At 38.7% G+C, this 11,813-nt stretch overlaps 1 protein-coding gene across 1 annotated transcript in view; it reads right to left on the bottom strand.

The window, feature by feature from the left end:
* Positions 1–4,709: 4,709 nt before the first annotated feature.
* COL25A1 (collagen type XXV alpha 1 chain) overlaps positions 4,710–11,813 on the bottom strand; it is a 298,386-nt gene continuing 291,282 nt past the window's right edge. The window contains exons 36-37 of the mRNA XM_030271602.4: positions 10,975–11,013; positions 4,710–10,233 (exon numbers count right to left, since the gene is read on the bottom strand). Coding sequence (XP_030127462.2) covers positions 10,231–10,233; positions 10,975–11,013 — 42 coding nt within the window. The 3' untranslated portion in view covers positions 4,710–10,230. The remainder of the gene's footprint in view (positions 10,234–10,974; positions 11,014–11,813) is intronic.

Here is an 11,813-nt window from a genome sequence, read left to right as displayed (position 1 = left end):
GGTTTTGTACATATATGTAGAAAAGAGCCGTGGTGCTCAAATACATTGGTTCACTCTTAAGTCCAGGCAATATCTAAATAAACCCAGTCCTTGATCACTTTGTAACCACAGAATCAAAAAGAAGTGACTTGCTCGAATGTGGCATTTCTTAATGGTTACACTTAATAACCATCTCGCTGGACAGCAAAGCCTACAAGGAAAAGAGGGGAGAATAAGATGGGGGAAGGAGGACAGAATTCCTGTCAAGAGGCATCACATTTCAAAACAGCGAAGCTGCTGGTGGAGCACCTCGGATTTACCTTCTCCCTGCCAAGCACGCACTGTCTCTTCAGGAGGCTGCATGAGCAGACAGCACGAACACTCGCCCACGGCCCCGCTACCCCATCTGTAGCTCATCTATGCCACCTGCAGCACTATGTTTGGAAGAGTTTTCAGAGAGCATATGTAAAGCCACACAATTTCCTGTGCTGATGATACTTCCTTTTTCTTGATCAGTATCCAGCAAGTCATCCTAAATTTTGCATATTAAAGAAACACATTTCCTGACTTTTTTTTTTTTTATTTAATATTTCTGCCAGCAAGCCACCTTTCTGCTTCTCTAGACATCACTTCTTTCCATCCAGTCACTCACTTGAGCTTCCTCAGTGTTAAATTTGAAAGTTTGACATTCTATACTCCTGCTCCATTGGAAACCCTGCCTCACCAGCTAACAGCAGTAGAAGTCATAGCAGCTCTATCTCTATGTCCCAGCAACAGACAGCTGCTGCCTGTCTTCAGTGCCTTGTCCAGACAGAAAGACTTAAAAAGACATGTAGGAATTGCCAAAACTATCAGCTAGGGCAGTATTGTACAGGCAATGATGAAATTCATTGACAGGTCCTCAAGAAGAGAACAGGCATTTAGATCGGCTAACATCCAAACAGAGCCGAGGCATGAGTCTGTCAGGAATGCTCTCTGCAATGTTTTCCTGTGTTGCCTGCATCTCTGAAAACTGGGCAATGACATTTAGCATAGGGTAGATGCAGTTCAAGTTGTACTACACCTTACATACTGACTTAGCAGCAATCCCTGTGTACCAGCAACGCACAGAAGGGCTGGGGCCAGGCAGCATCCAAGTCTGAGAGTCCCAAAGCATTTCAGGAGAAATGGTTTGTCCACACTGGGCTGGTGCCTGCTCTCTGTCGGTGTCAAGCACAGCTTTGTCCCTTCCTCCAGGGCTGCTGCCAATGCCAACACCAGAAAATCTCAGCTGTTTATGCTGATTTGCCTTGTCCTGCTCATGTAGAAACTCTGGGCCACAAACAAATTTAAGGTACACGCAAAATATTGTGCTGGTATTTCTTTAGAAGCGTGCACTGACAGCCTTGTATCAGGGCTTTTGTTTCAGGTTTAGCAAAAGCAGGTTTGCTCACAGCTAGCTTAGTAACTGCTTGAAGGAACAGCAAACCTCACCAGGAAAGCTTGAAGCGGCAGGTGAAGTAGAAGGGGGAAATTGTTTCTCTCTTCCTTTAAAGCCATGGAAAGGGTCTTAACAATCAAGGAAATATCCCTCCCTTTTGGCTCACAGTTCTTTTACACTCTTGATACTATGAGCAGGAGCAAGCCTGCCAAGTTTCATACATGGAGTCTCCCAAGATTAGCAGAGACCCTGACCCAGACACAGGCCTTTGCAGCACCACTTGCCCTCATAAGGCTATGCAGTAAATACTGGCAGCTATCTCTGCATGATATATAGTAGAATTAAAATAGTTTCTTTTTTTTTTTTTCTTTTCCACAATACTTGTGTTTTAGTAAAACACCAAAAATGCAAACCAAAACATGCTGCTTACTTCATCCTGCTCTGTTTGCTTTATGAACATTTTAATTTTATTTCTTCCATGATTTTATGGGCTTTGTCCTGGCATGGTACCAGAAACTAGCAGCCTGGCTTCCTGTATGAAGGATGAAAAGGAGAATATTTCTAACAGTTACCCAGAGCATCCACGTAAGGTGCCTCTGGCTACCTATGCAACGGTGAAGAAGTTCCTCTGAAAAGCAATATATTGCTGGTGCATCCTGAGAAGTAAACCCATTGCAGGTGGATTTGCTGTGGAAATTGTTCTGCATCGACGACCTGTTTCAGTACAGAAATTTAAAGATGTACAAACCATAGCTGTCTGCACCTTCTCAGGGACAGGCAGCTGCTTGGCCTTTGCTCTGGAAGGGAACTGGACTTGCCTGTGAGTTCATGCAGTGACCGGTCTGGCAGGGCCCCGAGTCAGTTAAGCACCAGGTGTGTTATCAGCATTTGTTTTTATCGGCTTTATCTCAACCAGAATCAATTACCTCACAGTGATTTTAATATACTAAATACAAGAGAGATCCTAAAAGCTGGAAAAAAGTTACCAGGTACTTGTTAGCTCCAGGAGGGAGCAGCCAAAGGTGATGTCAGAAAAACCTTCTGACAGCTCCACTTAGGTGTGGGCACTTTGGAAACTCAGTCAAGCTGTAACCTGCACATAAAAAAAAAATCAGGATATTTATTAGCTATTGAACATTCTGTCTTGGTGTAAGCACATGGAAAAAAACCCTGCATCCTGGTTATGTGACAGGAGCCATGTCCACCTTTGATCTGTGAGATAAATAAAGCAGCTTGAGTACAACTATACTAGCAGACAGAGATCTCTCTGAAGAGATTGGTGTATAATATTTTCTGAACTCTTCTGGCCATATATATATATATATATATACACACACACACACATTTATTTATGTTCAAGTAGACACATGAATAAATTAATATAAAGATATATATATGTACATAAATGTATAGATATGTATATATGCAGCAAACCAGTGGTTTTTTTTTCCTACTACATCTAGGAGATGGGAAAGTAGAATGCCCTCCATCTGGAAATTTACAGAAGACAACAGAAGACAAATTAGTAACCCTGGGAAGACAGAAAGACTGCCTGCAGCAATGTGACTTAAATGTTTTGGCATTCCCTTGTTTTCATTTAGTATTTGTTTGGGTGCAGTTGTTACTGCTTGCCGGAACAAGAAATGCTTTGTCAGCTCCTTAGTTAATTTTTTTTTTTTTTTTTTAACATTTGTGTGTTATTACAGTGGAACCACAAGGTGAAGTTGTGTGAGAAGAGTACATAAAAAGCCACTTCTGTTGCATTAATTTTTATTTGGGTCAGGATTAGCAGGTTTAGTAGGTCCACAAGGCAGAGCTGCATAATAGCCTGTAAGTATTTCATTAAAGCTCCATTAAAAAAAAAAAAAAAAAGAGGCAGAACTGGCAGGCATTTCCCATGCAGTCCTGTATGTATGCTTTGACACATCACAAAATTATGAAAGAGGCATGTGAATAGGAGGCAATGCCAGAGGAAAGTCATGTCCCATGGGTGCAGTAGGATGTGAAGGCCGTAGCATCATATTGGTTACCTGAGGTTTGGCCCTAAAGCATCTAAAGGGAGCACAGAAGTGAAAAATAACAGGGATGATGTCAAAGCATGGAATGGGAAACCCATGGGGTGTTGGCTCTGGCAGCAGCTCAGAACACACGTTTGTGCTTTGGCAGGACATCCAGAACTGCATTTCTCTATGAAAGCAGAAGAAAGGAGAAAAAATGAAAGCAAGAAAAGGGCAAGATTGGCACAGCTGAAGCAAGGACATTCCCTGGATCAGGCCTGCCTAGCTGGGGTGACAGCAGCACTTGCAGCCCTCGGGGCCACATGCTCAGCCTGGCTGAACACAGCACGTTAAGCTGGAAGTACCTAATCCTGGAAAGGGAGCAAAGGTATTTTTAGTCCCTCCAAGAGTCTAAAATAGAGCTAGATAAGATTAATGGACATTTATGGGAATTAGCAAGAGTTAATAGGAGAGACCAAACCTCTCCACCTGCAGTGGCAGCCTTTTTGAGGTGATGGAAAGGGAAACAATATGGAATGTTCTGTTTCTGAAATATTTTGGGATTTAGAAAATCCAAACAAATAATGTGTTCAAGAAATTACAGCTGCTTCTCAGTGATTTTTTTTTTTTTTTGCTTTTAAAATATTTTGTTCAGGGAGACTCCTGCAAATGTATGTCTTCTTAAACCAGAGTGTTTAAAAATATACCATTTTGTAATAATTATTATGTTCCATCATTTCTGAACAAGCTGGATCTGTGAAAAAGAGACCCTCAATTTTCTAGCTTGCACTGTTACTTGTGACACTGTCTGTGCAGATCTTTATTTCTCAGCAGTTCAGGCTTATTTTTCACCTTCAGAACTACAGAAAAGGGAGACTGGTGATTTTCAGCTTTATTTCTTTAGATCCCAGGGTGCCTCTGAACTTGCCCAAGCCATAGTTTCGACGTCTGGTGAATACACAGATCCTTGCAACTTTCCCAGAGTGAGGAAAGGCTCCAAGCTCTGCAGCACAGCTTCTTCCTTACATAATTTGCGGATGCCCACAGCCCATGCTGCCTGTTTAGAAAAGATAATGAAGAGACACTGCTTTGAAGGGGAAAGACACATTAAGAAAACAAAGAGGAAGGTGAGTTTTCTTACTGCACACGTGGCAGACACCCTGATTTTTGTGTGAATGTCTGACACAACTTGGTCTAGACTTCAAATTTCAAGCTGGCACAAAGCAGCATATGTTTTCGAATTCAGACAGACTAAAACAGTTTTTTGCATCAACATTAAGAACTTTATAACTATTCAAAATCAGCACCAATGGTTGGATTAATATTTTAATAATTACACACTTTTTACATTATGAAAATAAACCATAAATAGTGTAAAAATAATTCTGAAGATCAACTTCTCACAAGCAAGAAACAAAACCCAAAGTACAAAACTGAAAGAAAACAAAACAATATTCAACTGAAAAACAAGGAGAAATTTTAATAATAAAAACAAAAGCATGCTGTTTGATCGGGTTCAATTAAGTCCAGACCAGTGGCCACAAGAAAGTGGTAAATATAACAAATTAAAATGGGTGATTAAAACCTTGCAATTCTTTACACTACTCATCAAAAGAGGTCTTGTGACATATTTACAGTGCTAAGACACTCAAAATATTTCTAGTATTGATAATATGATGCTGACCCATGTATTTTTTCCCCCCAAACACTGAAATCCTTGCCAAATTACTTTTCTTTGTATCTTTATCTCTTCTACCTCATTTATGAGACCATTTTCAATACAAAAATAACGGCACATATAGATGAACTTAAAAAAGTAAAAAATACAAATAAAAATATATAATATTTTCCAAAGGAAAAATTCAGATACATACATCTTAGCAACATTTTTAAAGTTGTGTGATATTTTCCCAAACATGTACAATAATATAAGAATATCCACATATATGTTAACAATATGTAAAACATTCTTCCACCAACCCAACTCTCCATAATACTTCAGGGAAGTGTGCAAGTACCAATGGGATCTGGGAAATTCATACAATTTCTTTTTAAAATAGAAACAAGTAAAACACTAACGGTCCCAGGTTAAGTTAAGGCCCCCTGCTTTCAAAGAAAATTCAATTTCCAAGCAGCATTGATAACTGGATGCATTTAAAAAAAAAATGAAACAAAAACAACACTCCAAATCCCTTTTAAAATACAAACTCAATTTGTTCTGTAGAGTATCTTTTACAGAAATGATGGTGGCAGGCACTTGTTTCTAACTGCATTTAATGAATCCAACCACCACGTAAAATACTTTAATAACAGAGGGTGCAAGAAAACCTTCATTTGTACATTACAGCAACATTGACATCCATAAAAACAAATGGCAGAAAAGAAAAAAAATCAAGTGTTAGTTTTAATTCCAGTCACTGAAATAGAATTTTTGCAATGACTACAGATTAGACTTTCTTTTGACCACTATCTTTGCAGATGTGTTTTGTGTAAGCCTTTAGTGTGAAAATGTAGGAATCTCATTAGGTAAAATACAGAGATTTAAAAATGTAATACAAGATGGTCAAGTAGCAGAGATCAGGAAATTTGAAGGGTCAACTTCTGCATGCCTTGAACCTCTCCATCACTTTCAATAAACAGGCTGACAATGTCTCTGCAGTTCTTACTGAAGTAGTCCTGATGTAGGCAAAACCCCACTGCTGAAGGTGGGAATACTCCCCTCGTTATAAAGCCAAACACCTGGGTCCTTCCTCCTGCATGTCTCAAAGAGCTTTGCAAGGAGAGGACTCATCTCTGTTCCCTGGCCTTGCCGGGGCTGGGGAGGCACAGCCAGGGGAGGAACCTTGCATGGCTGAGCCGGGTTTGCGATTCCAGTTCTGGGGCGGCCACTGGGACAACTCCCTCCACACCCCACGGGGCTCCAGGATCCTGGCCCAGCCCCCAGCCTCCCACGAGGACCAAAGGCCTGCTGATCTCATTTGGGGTTGCTTTGTCCCTCTCGTGGCATAACCAAGTAACGGGTGGTCACACGCACCCCGTCCATGGGTGCGATGCTCAGTGGGGCCAAAGCTAACTTTTCACACCGTACATCAACCTTAAGAATTATTCCTTTTACAACTCTATACTTTACACATGTGCAGATATATGGATTCGAGTGTTCTGAAACTCATTCATACTACTTACACCATAGACTAAAAGAATATACAAACAACTGGATGAAAAGTATCATTCTGCTTTGCTACACTATCAGAATATGACATCACGACCAGCAATAAATAAAAATATAAAGCAAAAATACATTGTTTTGTCATTTAACATCTCATGCTTTACCGCAGGAAAAAATAAAAAGTTTTCCGAAGCATCCTGAAAGAAAGCTTTCCCATAGTTAGTCTATGAATATGAAGACAAGGACCATATATGTCAGACATATTCCATACAGTGCTTAAAAGATTTGCGGCATCTGTAGCAGGGACTTCTGCACAATGGGGTTTTAATGCATTGGAGTAACAGATAATTACAAAACTTCATATGAAACAAATACTGAAAACTCTCAAAGAAACAAGGATTAATCATACCTGAAAAAGTCAGGGATATAGAAACTGTGTAGACTAATACCACTACACATTTCTGCAACTGAAAAGACTGGTATAGGAACTACTGTTCCTGTCACAAACTAAACAAAACAAATCATACCTATCTGGAGGAATGCCACTAAAAGATACAACAACACACTGGCAGTTCAAACTGTAGCTTTGCCATCAAAAGGAAAAAGATATAATAGCACCAGAAATAGTTGCTTCTTGAACAAAACAAACACGTTGCAAGTCTTCACAGGGTGCTTTTCTTGACGAAATATTAAACCAAATTATTTTTTTTTCTTGTACTGACCATGCAACTTTTCTAGATATGTTTAAGTTTCATTTCAATTCAATCTGAGATGCAAGTATTAATGACAAATCTATGTATGTAGTTTAACCTTTCAAATGAAATTGTTTATCTAATGCTCACTCATGGTTATTTAAAAGAAATGAACATTTCATGATATTGAACAACACAAAGGCTAAAAAAGCCAAGTAAGATTATTTAAGAAAAAAAGTATTCCTACCTGCTGGAGATTTATTAAAGAAATTAATTTACAAGACAGCAAATAAAGCAAATGAAGGTGCTTAAGTGTTTCTTCAGTAAGGTCTCAGTGTCAGGGAGTTAAAGGAGAGCTGAGTTTTGACTAACATTTAACAGTAGCATCTATAATTATTTCCTGAATGACAAAACCATGGACCAAAGCTCTGCTAGCTTTATTGGTGCATACAGAAATGGATGCTAAGAGTCAGTTAAAAAATATAATTACAGAAAATTAAAAAAAAAAAAAAAGAAAAAGAAGGTGCTAATTATTTATCAGCATTATTTATCTTCTTGCTATTTCTTAAATGAGCTGTGTTTGTGGACAGTCTCAATATGGAGTTGCTAAATCATCAAGGCAGATAATAAACATCCCACTTGATTTTGCATCTAAATACTCTGAAGGACCTTTAAAAAACATTTCATCTTACTGTAAGGCCCTCCTTCTGAAAGGCCCTCAGTGGCATAGTTCCTGTAACACTCTGATAACGTTTTATATTCTGTCTGTGCCTCCTAAAGGTTTTCACTGTTGCAATCATCACTATTCAAACAGGTTGATACTTGCATCTCTGAAAATTTAGGGAAAACAAAACATATTTCCTATATCTGTGAACATCTGTTTATTTCTTACAATTGGAAAGACAAAACTGAGCAGTAAAAATACATATGGAGGCCACTAAATTGACCTCTTGCTTTAAAAATCTGGGTTTTCCTCAATGAAAGGCTGGGTTTGACTCCAATATACCAAAATGACAATAAAGATTCATCAAAGAGAAATATTCCATTATAGTGGCATTTCCATTGATCTGAGATTGTGAAGCAATACAAAAAGTGTGACCCCATCTTCACATGATTTAGAACTGATGGAGCAAGGAAAAATGTGCGTTCCAAGAAGGGCATAAGGTCCCCTCATATGAATGGAGACAAGCTGTCTTCTTCAACTTTAGTTTTGGTCTACATAGGAAAGACAACTCCTCAAAAAAAAAAAGCCTCTAAAAATGGGATGATCCTGCTATATACATTAGGAACAGAAGTGATATAAAAAGAATTTCCATCTGCCAAATATGGCACCATTTCTCATAAATTATACTCTCAAACTAACTTCAGTGCACCATATGAAGACCCAAAATTGTAAAAAATACCTCGTGGCAAAACTACAAATGTGCACAAATTACGTATTAGCAATAAAAAAAAAGCGGAGAAGGAAATGTTTCTCTAGAAAGCCATCTGAACAGAAAGGGAGAAAAATCAACACATTTAACAGTGGAGCGTGGTGACAAATGTGCAGTGATAATCACACAGAATTGTTTCTCTCCAATATTTTTTGAGCAATAATGTCCACTAAAATCACCATAACAAAATAAAAGAAGCAAGATGAATACATCATTCTGTGAAACACAAAAATAAACTCTTTCTTTTCTAGACTTAGAGGCTTCAAAGACTCTGAAATAAAAACTGCTAATACTGAAACAAAATGAATATGTTCAATGCCGTCACCACAAATGTTGAATAGATGATTGAAATGCATTCTTCATGGCAACAGAAACAGGAAAAGGAAACAAAACCAACCATTGCTTCCAAATTCCCGTAGAGAAGTTCAGCTAGTTATGTGTAATTTAAAGTGAATAACCTGAAAACCACACCATGATACATACACCTCTGGTCAGTTCCATTGTTCCATCCTCCATCCTCTGGAGGATGATCGGATTCATCCCCACCTCAGGAGTGCTTTCTCCTCCAGCAGTCCCAAAATACAATATGCAGAGTGTATACACTCTGTCCATCCTCGAGTGAGGTTGAGAAGCATCTGGTTTCAGGCGGTGTCTGCCATCAAATGATCCTTGCAGCACCTCTGTGACCTTTTCAAACAACCCACAGATAAGTCTGGTTTCTTCCTCAAACTTCTGTCCCTCTTGATTAAGGACTCGACAGGGCCTATCGTGAATGTCTTCACGACTGTGAGCAGTGCAAGGCAAACCGATGCTGTTCAACAGGCAGGCCCTCTCTGAGCAAAGGGGCCACGTATCCCACAAGCATGGAAGCCATCCACCTGCAGCTGGAATGCTATTCCCCAAAAATTCAAGGCCTCTTTCTATGCTCCTCTGGTTTATCTCTTTTTAGCAATGAGCCATGGTGTGACTCCCTTGAGATGACAAAAGGAAATGACTCAGAAGCTGGAATCAAAGGTCACCGTCAACAGCCACTCATGATCACACAGCAAGCAGGTCTGGCACACAAACTCATGCTTTTAGTTCATACGAGCAGATGCGGTGTCATGAATCAGTGACGTGTTTAAGATGGACATGAAAGCCAAGTCAATAAACTCCAACAGCAGCTGGTACAGTACATTTCATAGCATTTTGCTCTTATTTGGTCACAATTTCTTGTAAACTAGTTCATGGCACTCATTGTCCATGCATATCCACAAGCCAAAATATAAGAATTTACAGAAATATTAATTTCTATTATTGATCATTGTTTTGAGATCTCTCCCATTAGAGAGACAATCTTTACAGGTTTATCCTGCAGTTATTGTATCGTCTAACTGCAGATGTAGGTGAAAAAAAAGATGTATGTATGGACTGTTGCAAACAAGTAGAAGCAGCTACATGTAAACATATCTCAGACTCGCAAAATCAAATTTTCAGTTCTCAACTATAAATAAAAAAAGTGGAGCACTATATACACAACTTCATGCTTGTAAGGTTAGATTCATCACTGCAGAGACAAAAAGATACAGATTAATCAAATTAGTAAGATATTTCAGACATCTATTATAAATACATAGATAAGGCAGAGTTGCAAATATGGATAGTTATTTCCTCAGCACCAACTATTCTTCAGAGATAAATGTACCCGGGATTTCACTTATGTTCATGTTTTCTGATATATTATATGCCAGTATCCCTCCAACTATATTATTCTGAATACTAAGTTTTTAAATCAAGCACTGTCTAGGTTAAACATTTACTAAAATAATGTTGTCATTTAATATTGCCATAAAACACAAAACCCAGGAGGATTTACTGAAGAATAGAAAAGAAAGGCAAAGGAAAAGGTCTGGATACACTGTCCTTCTCGGTATCCCAGAAAGCCAATATAATAATACATCAACAGAAAAATTTGACAAAAATGCCACATCCATAAGCTTTTATAATGAATAGGAAGCACTGATCATCTGCAGAAACCAAAGGATGTGTGAGTCTTCATGTGAAAAAATAAAAGTCTTGGACTTTTCATGAAACTAATGCCAACTATTTCTACTGCCTCAATGAATTATTCTACATAAATTACAACATATCACATGAACTACTGTCATGGAGAGGTCTGATCTTGCATTGCTGGATATGTCTGTCTAGGAGGCTCTGAAGCATATCTTGATACACTATGATTGTGACAGGCATTTCTGTGTTCTAAGGGCATACTGCTCCTGAAAAGCAAAAGCTCTGCCCATCCTACCTTTTGCCAACAGCCAGGCATTGGTAATCCATCAGGACCCTGTTTGAAAGGGAGTAAAAGGATGAAAAAAAACCAAAAGAGCATAAGTAAGTTGGACGTTCAGATAGTTCATCAACATCTGTTAGAATAGCTGAAGCAGCTTTGATTTTCTATGTAAAAAGTAGCTACCAGTTAACTAATTTCGTCTCTTATTCTCGAAGTGAAGGAAAAGCTAAAGGCAGGAAGGTTTACACTGTAAATACAAACATGCACTTCTCTGCCAGAAAGATTTGGTTTTTTTCTAGATCATTAGAACTTCTTTATCATGCATGGGGATCTTTATCAGTTTCTTATTGCTACTAGAGCTCAGGTTACATGTTATTTTAAATATTATCTGTTTTATTCACAATAATATCTGAATGTACAAGATCAGTGAGAAAAAAAAATACTATCACTTTTATCTGGAGAGTATTACGTTTTATAGGCTCCTCGTTCAAAGGTCACCCTGCGATAAGACAGCAAGACTTGAATGGGGATAGGATCTTTTCACTTTCTATGTCAGTTTTTGAATGAAACAGCAAAATCTTAAGGCCTGAACATACCTTGAGTGCCACAGTGGAAGAAAACATCAGCAGTGGGAGCAGGGCAGTACGACACCACTGATTATTTCAGTGCTTGGACAGTATGGCCATCTAATTTCTTCTCATGTTAGTGGGATTCACTCCTTTTCTGTTGCTACCCTACCTTCATGTATCGCCATGCATCCAGTAAGAGCAGAGCCAGCTTTTGACCAGAGTCATCCTGGTTTTCATGGATCTAATTCCAATTTACATGGCTATCCAGGGTTTATTCAGGGAGTT

This window comes from Taeniopygia guttata, chromosome 4 (genome assembly GCF_048771995.1).
Source record: "Taeniopygia guttata chromosome 4, bTaeGut7.mat, whole genome shotgun sequence".
NCBI classification, from domain to species: Eukaryota; Metazoa; Chordata; class Aves; order Passeriformes; family Estrildidae; genus Taeniopygia; species Taeniopygia guttata.
This window is presented reverse-complemented; position numbering and strand designations above follow the sequence as displayed.